Source organism: Mus caroli, chromosome 2 (assembly GCF_900094665.2).
Source record: "Mus caroli chromosome 2, CAROLI_EIJ_v1.1, whole genome shotgun sequence".
NCBI lineage: Eukaryota > Metazoa > Chordata > Mammalia > Rodentia > Muridae > Mus > Mus caroli.
This window is the reverse complement of record NC_034571.1, coordinates 1,832,296-1,842,269: the sequence shown is the minus strand read 5'-3', so window position 1 is coordinate 1,842,269 and position 9,974 is coordinate 1,832,296. Positions and strand designations below refer to the sequence as shown.

The 9,974-nt window shown below is 47.2% G+C and overlaps 1 protein-coding gene across 1 annotated transcript in view; it reads left to right on the top strand.

Annotated features, from left to right (window-relative positions):
* The window catches only part of Mcm10 (minichromosome maintenance 10 replication initiation factor), a 23,367-nt gene that overhangs the window by 2,724 nt on the left and 10,669 nt on the right, over positions 1 to 9,974 (top strand). Inside the window, exons 3-10 of the mRNA XM_021156441.2 lie at positions 1,120 to 1,455; positions 2,861 to 2,965; positions 3,091 to 3,225; positions 3,706 to 3,937; positions 5,156 to 5,321; positions 6,093 to 6,260; positions 8,908 to 9,024; positions 9,234 to 9,430. Coding sequence (XP_021012100.1) covers positions 1,120 to 1,455; positions 2,861 to 2,965; positions 3,091 to 3,225; positions 3,706 to 3,937; positions 5,156 to 5,321; positions 6,093 to 6,260; positions 8,908 to 9,024; positions 9,234 to 9,430 — 1,456 coding nt within the window. The remainder of the gene's footprint in view (positions 1 to 1,119; positions 1,456 to 2,860; positions 2,966 to 3,090; positions 3,226 to 3,705; positions 3,938 to 5,155; positions 5,322 to 6,092; positions 6,261 to 8,907; positions 9,025 to 9,233; positions 9,431 to 9,974) is intronic.

Genomic DNA, 9,974 nt, shown 5'->3' with positions numbered 1-9,974 from the left:
CGCTGATGATTCTAGAGCCACACAGAGTGCATGTGCTGATGACTCTAGAGCCGCACAGAGTGCATGCGCTGATGATTCTAGAGCCACACAGAGTGTATGCGCTGATGATTCTAGAGCCACACAGAGTGCATGTGCTGATGACTCTAGAGCCACAGAGTGCATGCGCTGGTGATTCTAGAGCCACACAGTGCATATGCTGATTCTAGAGCTGTTGCTCTAGAGCCACACAGAGTGCATGTGCTGATTCTATAGGCCCTGAGCAAGCAGACTGCAGGGGGTGGAGGTGGGGGTGAGCTGAATTGATTAGACTTTGTCCTCTTCAAGAAAGGTAAAGGCAAACATTGAAATTAATTAACTGTTGGGTGTGGTGGCTTAACCCTTTAATCTCAGTACTTATGAGTCAGAGGCAGGTAAATCTCTGAGTTCAGCTGCATAGTAGCTGGGCTATATGAGATCTTGTTTCAAAAAAAAAAAAAGGAAGAACTGTATGTTCTGATTTGGTTTAATTTTATGTTTAATATGAAATTACCAGTGAAATAAAATGTTACTTGATTAAAGGTCAAATAAAAGCAACTATGACAGAAATGCTAATGAGAGCTAATTCTACATGATGAGTATTTAGGTATCTTTCTCCATTTAAAAGTAACAGTTGGACAGGTTATGTGTCATCTGCCTTTAATCTCAGCACTAGGGAGGCAGAGGCAGAGGGAGCTCTGAGTTTGAGGCCAGCCTGGTCTACAGAGCGAGTTCCAGGTCAGCTAAAGCTAAAACAGACAAACCCTGACTGGAAATCCAAACATAAGTAAAAAATAACAAGAAGTGGCACAGTGGTCAAGGTCTACTTTTTTCATTTCTTCCTTTCTGGTCAAATCTGATGAAACTTGGTGTTGTAGGAAGGTAACTTGTTAAAGCAGTGCAGGGGGAAGATCTAGCCTAGTGCCTGGCCTGCTTGCTCGCTCTCCTCGGTGTATTCTAAGAAGCCCTCAGGTAGGTATAAGAGCAGTAAGCAGAGTGGCCAATCTGGAGGCTCCTTTCAATTGTGCTATCAGTGCTCACTGGGTGTGCCTGTCTCAGACACTCTGTCTGAGGTAGACTTACATTCCCTCCCATTTCTTCTAGTGGAGGAAGACGACTTGTGTCTCCTGACATCTCTACTGGAAGAGAATGAGGCAGTCTTGCCTTGCAGCTCAGAAAAGGATAAGTCCTTGTCTCTGGGAGACGGGGACCCTGATGAATTTGATGAGCTTTTTGATGCTGATGGTGACGGTGAGTCTTACACAGAAGAGGCTGACAGTGGAGAAGAGGGCAAGACTGGAAACCAGGAGGAACGTTTGGCCACTCTCTTTGGTGATGTGGAGGACTTGACGGATGATGAAGTTCCTACATCACAAGTTGAAAACAGTGCCCCGCCTACTCCTGCTCCCAACCGAGAGAAAACCAATCAGGAGTTGCAAGGTAACCAGGATGCGATGGTTTGCTTTCTCAGTTTACTCATGAGGCAGTAGGTGCCCCAAGTTTGACAGTATTCATTAAAATAACTGCATATACAAGGGTAATGACCAATAAGTTTATTTTTCAAAAGGGTGGAAAGATGGCTTAGTAAGATACATACATGAGGACCCAAGTCCAGAACCCCAGTTCGAGGAGTTAGGGACAGATGGGTCCCTGGGGCGCAGTGCCAACCTAGCAGAATCTATGAGCTCAGTGAGAGACCCCGCCTCAAAGAAATCTGTAGGAGCAACAAGGACTACAGACTGCAAAGCCCTTTGTGTGGGCTGACCTTGAATGAGGGCATAGATGGAACTATTAAAGTCAGCACTGCTGCATTCAGGGTCTTCCTTACATCCTTGTCAGGCAGCTAAACTTGATCTTCAACAAAAGGGCTCTGGCACTGTCTGTACTTCTCACAGAATGTATTACTTCAGGATTTGTGTTCAGAGCTCCCACACAGTCTGGTTGAGAACCAAGAGCATTCCTGAACTGCTGCTTTGAGGCATGCCCCCTTGTTGGTCCTGGCCCCTTCTCGTAGATCGAATACAGAAGCCAGCACTGATCGCACTGATCGTTATGGTATTTCAGTTTATGGTTGCGTGGCCTCTGTAACACACGTTCCTACGAATTCCTTGTTGGGAATTTTGTTGGGTTTTTGTTTTCCTGACCCAGGGTCTTACTATGCAGCTAGGCTGAGTCATCTCCCTCTCTGTCTCCCTCTGCCTCCTGAGTTAAGGAGGTTACAGGTTTATGCCACCATGCCCCACTGAGCTCATGGCTGGCTCAGGTGTCAAAAGGCTTGATTGCTAGAGATAAAAAGGTTTCTTTCTTTCTTTTTTTTTTTTTTCGAGACAGGGTTTCTCTGTAGTCCTGTAGCCCTGGCTGTCCTGGAACTCACTTTGTAGACCAGGCTGGCCTCAAACTCAGAAATCCGCCTGCCTCTGCCTCCCGAGTGCTGGGATTAAAGGGGGGGGCCCCCATGCCCAGCTAAGGTTTTTTTTTTTTTTTTTTTTTTTTGGTTTTTCGAGACAGGGTTTCTCTGTAGTCCTGTAGCCCTGGCTGTCCTGGAACTCACTTTGTAGACCAGGCTGGCCTCAAACTCAGAAATCCGCCTGCCTCTGCCTCCCGAGTGCTGGGATTAAAGGCGTGCGCCACCACGCCCTGCTTATGTTTTTTTTTTTTTTTTTTTTTTTTGGTTTTTCGAGACAGGGTTTCTCTTTATAGCTCTGGCTGTCCTGGAGCTCACTTTGTAGACCAGGCTGGCCTCGAACTCAGAAATCCGCCTGCCTCTGCCTCCCGAGTGCTGGGATTAAAGGCGTGCGCCACCACGCCCTGCTTATCTGATTCTTAATATACTTTTCTTTTGTAGATGAATTAAAGAAGCTACAAGAGCAAATGAAGTCCTTACAGGAGCAGCTAAAAGCTGCATCAATTAAACAGCCTTCACGAACAGCACCCTTGCAGGAACCACCTGGTAATGTGACTGTAATTGCAGCAGTAATATGCATTTTTGTTACCAAGAAACAATAGCGTTAGTATTTCACCCAGCTCCTGCCAAAACTGTAGCATTCCTAATTTCTTTCCTTTTCAATCGGGAAGATTCATCTCTGCAGCCCCTGCTTAAGGAGAAGAGAGTTCGGAGAATTCAGGAGTCGGCGTGCTTTTCTGCAGAGCTTGATGTCCCCACTTTACCCAAAGCCAAGCGGGTCGCTCAGAAGCCAAAGACTCCTGCAGGTGTGCTACAGGGCCTGCCTGGGTCTCACTGCTCAGCTCTGTTGAAAATAATACATCATTCTGCTGGTGTGTGTGTGTGTGTGTGTGTGTGTGGTTTGTGAGAGAGTTGCAGGCAAATGAGCTTGTGTGTATACAGACACTTACATACTTACAAAAGGCTGGGGTCCCTGGGGGCTGGAGTCACAAGCATTTGGGAGCTGCCCAGCAATTGCCACACACAGGTCTACTAGACAGCACTGCAGAGACCTGGATGAGAGTCACAAAGTGGCCTTGTTCTCTGGTGAGGTTTGATTACATGAGGCCTTAGACATCCAGCATTTAGAGGAACCTACATTCTAGGCCAGCCTGAGCTACAGAGTGAGACCCAGTCTCAAAATAACAACAAAAAAGTATCCTATATGTTGATTATGAAAAGAATATGGTAAGCAGGTTTTATGGCTCTCAGTCATTCTCTCCCCACCTCTTATGCTAATTTCCTAGAGTCATCTTCAAGGACGAGTACACCCCCACAGCCACTCCAGGTTACTTCCGGTTTTCTAGAGCCTAACCGCTCCTCTTCGAGATCAAGCACACCCTCACCTCAAGCTGTTCCTGGAAACAAATGTAGCAGGACAATTAGAAATCAAAGCACAGTGACCCCAGGGAATTCTGGGGAACGGCCCCCGCAGGCTTCCCAGGTCTCTGTGGAAGCCTTCTCAGGCCTACGCCTCAGGTCAGTAACATCTCTTGTGTCCCTTTGTCTGTCCCACTAGATGGCCCTTAGTCCTTTCAGAAGATAGGTCTTCTAGAGGCAGTGTGTGCACATGCCAGGTCTGCACTGCAGCAGCTCTTGACTGAGGAATCCTAGCAGTGAGGTGGGCTGCACTCTTACCTCAGTGCACTGTGGTACAGCCTGTTGAAGGAAGGCTTGTCTACAAAACGATAGTAGTGGTTGGCACACACCTTTAATCCCAGCAGTCTGGTCCCAGAAGCAGGAGGAACTTTGTGAGTTCAAGGCCAGCCTGGTCTACATAGTAAGTTCCAGAGCACCTAGGGTTATGTAAGAGCCCCTGCCTCCAAAACAAACAAACAAACAAACAAAATAATGCTTACCTATTAAAAGGAAGTAGACAAATAATAGATATTGAATCCGAAATTGGCAGATCAAAACAGTGGCACAGATTTCATTATAAAACTTTGAATGGGTGTGGTTTAGCCTGTTATTTATTTTGTAGGATCCTAGACAATATATTCAATTTTTAAATATATACAATTGAAGTGTGATAGTTCATATCTTTAATTCTCACACACAGAAAGCTGAAGAAAAAGGATTGGGAAATAAGGCTAACCTGCATAACTGCATGGCCAACCTCTAAACCTCAAAGTTAACCAGGGTGGCGAGATGGCTCAGCGGTTAAGAGCATTGACTGCTCTTCCAGAGGTCCTGAGTTCAATTCCCGGCAACCACATGGTGGCTCACAACCATCTGTAATGGGATCTGATGCCCTCTTCTGGTGTGTCTGAAGACAGCTACAGTGTATTCATATAAATAAAATAGATACAAAGTTAACAATAGTCTGAAAAAAAAAATACAGTTTAACCAGAATAACAGCACCTTCCTATAATTGTAATAAGATTACGAAAGTATAAAGTAAACTTTATAGGTAAATCTATGTCCAGGGGAAAGTAATCCTCACTTTAAAATTATTTTTTAATTACTTTAAGGGAAAAAAATGCTTACTGAGGCAGGAAGATTGTGAGTTCTAGACCAATCTGAGCTACATAGTGAGATCCTGTCCTAAGAAACCAAAATAACTCAATACAAATAAACATGAAGTCCCCTGAGCCACTGGAAAGGCTGCTCCCTGTAATGTCCCCTGACCACCTGGGAAGGGTCCACAGAGTCTGTTACCAGAATAATGACCTAGCAATTACCGGCTTCTTGTCCCAGGCGACCTCGAGTCTCCTCCACAGAAATGAGCAGGAAGATGGCAGGCCGGAAGCTAATCAGACTGCCTCAGATCAAGGAGAGGATGGCAGCTGAGAACCTGGAAGAGACAGACTGGGTGACGTTTGGGGTTATCCTGAGGAAGGCCACTCCACAGAGTGCTACCAGTGTAAGCTGCTCTACTGGCTCCAGAGCTGCTCCTGGCTAGGCTAAAGGGGTCCCCAGGGCTTCGTCTGGCACCTGCCAGCCCTTCTTTTAAAATAACTTCCAGTGGGCTCTCACTCGTCTTTGGGTTGGCATTCTACAGAGAACGTTCCACTGAGACACAGGCCGCACAGTGGGGCTGCGTATTGTCCAGTTGTTCTGAGTGCATTTCAGTTCTCACCGTTTGGGACACCTATGTTGTCCCTGAGATGCTGTCACCTCTCCTGTGGAGAAGGCCAAGTAATTAGAGGCTGAGTCCACAAATCCCAGAGAACCCTGTGAGCATAAGGTGCTGGGGTCACTGGCCATGTGGGTGGGGTGTGCACTGAGATAGCTCTTAATAGCAGCACCAGTGATAGTTAGTCACCTGCTGTCCAGTCCTGTGATGGGTATAAATGACGATGCTATAGCTGCTGCTTGTCTCATACTAGGGTGGTAGTGGGAAGGAGGGGCACACAATCGTCCCTGGGACACTGGGTGGCAGCCAGGCTACCTGCTAAGTTACACTCTACTAAATTTTCCTGTGGCCTGTCTTGCTTCTGTTCATCTTACATGAGGCAGGTAATAAATGCTAAAGCCCAAAGAAAGAATTAATGTATAATTTGATATCCACACTGACACCCATTTATTTGAGGTGAATTATGTCCGGATATTTTTCCACAATAAGACTCCATTACATAGAGGCCCTGTAAGCCAGGTTCAAACGTTCGACTGAAATGAACTCTGTTCACTCCAGGGGCAAACATTTAGCATCTGGAAACTGAACGACCTTCATGACCTGACTCAGTGTGTGTCCTTGTTCTTGTTTGGAGATGTTCACAAAGATCTCTGGAAGACAGAGCAAGGGACCGTCATAGGCTTGCTCAACGCGAACCCCATGAAGCCCAAAGATGGCTTGACAGAGGTGAGGCTTGGACTCAGCGTGGACTGCTGGGCTGGTGCTTTCTGCAGTTGCTTTTGTATCGGCAGCATCTGTGTTAATCTCCCTCTGGGCTTTTCCTGATTCTCTCCACATTATTCTGCCTCTTCATTTGCTGATTCACTGCTTACCGATATTCTGTGAATCTTCTTATTGTAAATGGTTTTGAGTTAGCATCACAGGTCCCAGAATGTATAACTCTATTATCACTTCTATTTTCCTTATAATCAAAGAGAAACAGAGAACCCACACCTTGCCATGGCTCACGCGTGGAGTGAAAGAACAACCTTGTGGAGTCATTCGCTTCTCTACCTTTCTGTGGGTCTGGGGATTGAACTCGGGACTGTAGCCTTGCTCAGCGAGCATTTGTACTGCCGGGCCATCTCGCCAGCGCAGCTTTACTGAGCTCTCCCGCTCGGGTCTCCTTAGGTCCCTGCATAAATACATGGCCATGGTTGTCTCAGGAAATGAGTGTGGCACAGCTGACTGAAGTTTGCTTCATTAACCTTGCAGTCCTAGCTGGCTCTTGGCGTGAAGGCTGATCTTCAGCCTCCGTATCTGCCCCAGAGTGAAAGCTGTGTTGCTTCGTCGGGAGCTGCTAACCAGTGTAAACTGCAATGGCTAGATAGTTTTTCCGCTCTGTCCCAGCAAGAGCTTTATTTCCAGTAGAGAATGACAAAAGTCTTCATTTGTTGGTTGGGAGTGTATTTGATCATTCATAGCAACACATCAAAAAAACCCTTCATTACAGTTTCTGTAAACAAACAGTGGGATTTAGATGGGCGTGGTAGTTCACACCTATAATCCAAGCAGTTCAAAGGCCAGAGAATTGTCGGTCTGGACTCCAAAGTCAGATCCTGTCTCAAAATCAAAATAACTGTGTGCGTGTATGTGTGTGTGTGTGTGGCCTGTGCTGGCCTTGAACTAGCAGCAGGCCTCTTACCTCCGCCTCCCAAATTCTAGGATTATAGGTATAAGTTACCATTCCCAACTGTTTCTCCTTTTCTTTCTTCCTGTTTTCTTTTTTAACTTACTGCCTTTATTATTGGGGGCTGGAGGTGGGGTTCATGGGTGTTATCATATATGTGGAATTCAGAGGACAACTTGGAGAATGGCTTCTCACCTTCCACCCTGTGGGTTCCTAGAGTTGAACTCCGGTCATCAGGGTTGATAGCAAGTACCTTTACCCACTAAGCCTTCTTGCCAGCCCAACTTTCTTCCGAGTCCAGTCTAGTATTATGATAGGTGCGGGAAAGTCACAAGTTTTGGACCAGTCGGGTCTATCTATCCTCTTGTATACAGCAAGAGCCTGATCTCTCCTCACAAAAACAAAAGAGTAGAAACAGGCAACTTAGTGTTGCCATATCTCTGTGAATATCTTAGTTACTTTTTTATCCCTGTGAGGAGACACCATGACCACAGCAACTTATAAAAGAAAGCCTTCCAGTTTCAGAGGGTGAGTCCATGATCGTCATAGCACGGGAGCACAGCAGCAGGCAGGCAGGCAGGCACTATAGTGGTAGCTAAGAGCTTACATCCTGATCCATAAATTTGAGGCAGAGAGACTGTGCCCAGCTGTGGACTTTTGAAGCCTCAAAGCCAGTGATAACACCTCTTCCAACAAGGTCACACCTCCTAATTCTTCTCAAAATGTGTCCAGCCAACCGGGTACCAAATATTCAAATACATCAACCTATGGGGCAATTTTAATCAAAGTAGTGAGTTTCTGCCTTTCCCTCTTGGTTACAAGATGACAGCGAATCACTATGAAGCAGAATAGTTCATCTCCCTACCCTGGGTGGGGAATCTACTCATTGGTTATTGATCCTGGGTTGAGAGGCTCTGAACAGCTTGATATTTTCTGCTAAAATTCCTAGATCTGGTGGGAGGTCTTGCACAAACTCAGCTACCGGGGTGTGAATGCAGTTAGGCAGAACAACTCTGTTACAGGTGGGCTGCTCCGTGGGTTTATCCCTCTAGGCTCGGAAGAACTGTCCAGTGTAGATGGACACGTACCTGTGGCCAAGGTTACATGGGAGGCTGGCTGGGGGATTTGTTGCCTAGCAACCACTGGGCCCTATGATTTCAAGTGACAGGATGCCCTGTTCTGGGAGCAAGAAGAGAACCCAGGCAGGCACTTGAGGACAGTCCGTATCTCAGCCTGTGTTCCTGCCAAGTAGGCCTGCCTGAGAATTGGCAGCAGGGAGCAGGAAAACTGAGTCAGCTAAGGTCATTGAGACTGTCCCCCTCCACTTATCACCACTGGTGGCAGGATGAAGAAAGGTGAGCCAGCCTGTCTTTTTTTACTAGGAAATCAAGAACTTCCCTATCAATCCCTGTTTCTGGCTAATTTGCCAAGCCTTAGTCACATGACCATTGTGAGCCATAAGGAATGCTGGGAAAACAGGGCTGCATCCACTGCCTGCGGCTGAGCACTCGGCCAGCCTGGACAGTCAGGATTCTGACAGCTAAGAGGAAGGAAAGGTTGGTTACGGAAAAGGGAGTCGGATTGAGTCTTCTGCACCGCTGCATAGAGCACTGGCTTCACATGCCTTCCAAAACCAGCTCAGACCGACCTTCGCCCATTCGTAGGATAAAAACCGGTAGCACTTATATAAGCTTTCTCTCACAGGTGTGCTTATCTATTGATCATCCTCAAAAAGTCTTAATTATGGGAGAAGCTATGGACCTGGGAGCCTGTAAAGCCAAGAAGAAGAATGGAGAGCCATGTACACAGACAGTTAACTTGGTGGGTCTCAAATCCTTTACTATTTGCCTATGAACAGTCAATCATGAGGGATGAGGGGTAGGCTTTAGGAGCTGTGGTGGCGATGAGCAAGGGGGAGTCCTGGAGGTCACAGGGACTCAGCGAGCACATAGTGTTGTGAGTCTAGGAGAGATGGGTGTCCCTGCTCCCCAGGCCGCTGACCAGAGCCTCATCGGGTCTTCTCCCTGCAGCATGACTGTGAATACTGCCAGTATCACATCCAGGCCCAGTACAAGAAGCTTAGCGCAAAGCGGTCTGATCTGCAGTCTACTTTCTCTGGGGGACGGATTCCGAAGAAGTTCCGCAAAGGCACCAGCCTGAAGGAGCGGCTGTGTCAAGATGGTTTCTACTATGGTGGTGTTTCTTCCGAATCCTTCGCAGCATCCAGGTAAGGCATCTCTCCTGACTGCTCTTGGGAAAGGATTTCGCTTCCCTCTTAAGAGCAAGCTGGTGGTGGACTGTTCCGAAACTGTCCTAGGGTGCTTATGTGAGCTTCTGTCTTCTTAGTTGAAGCCCGAGTGATCAAGGACATCTTTTATTTCTAGGGAGAGAGGAGCACATTGGAAACAAATAGACAATGAATCATGTGAGCCCCTGCTTTATATTTAGCCAGATGTGAAGTCTTGTACCCGCAATCCCAGCTCTGGGGAGACTGAGACAGAACACAAGTCCATGACCAACCTAAGCTGTCTAGGGAGAGCCTGTCCCAAATGGAGATAACAGTCTGGAGAGATGGCTCGGCAGCTCAGAGTGCACACTGTCCGTCAGAGGACCTGAGCTTGTGCTCGGCAGCTCAGAGTGCACACTGTCCGTCAGAGGACCTGAGCTTGTGCTCGGCAGCTCAGAGTGCACACTGTCCGTCAGAGAACCTGAGCTTGTGCTCGGCAGCTCAGAGTGCACACTGTCCGTCGTCAGAGGACCTGAGCTTGTGC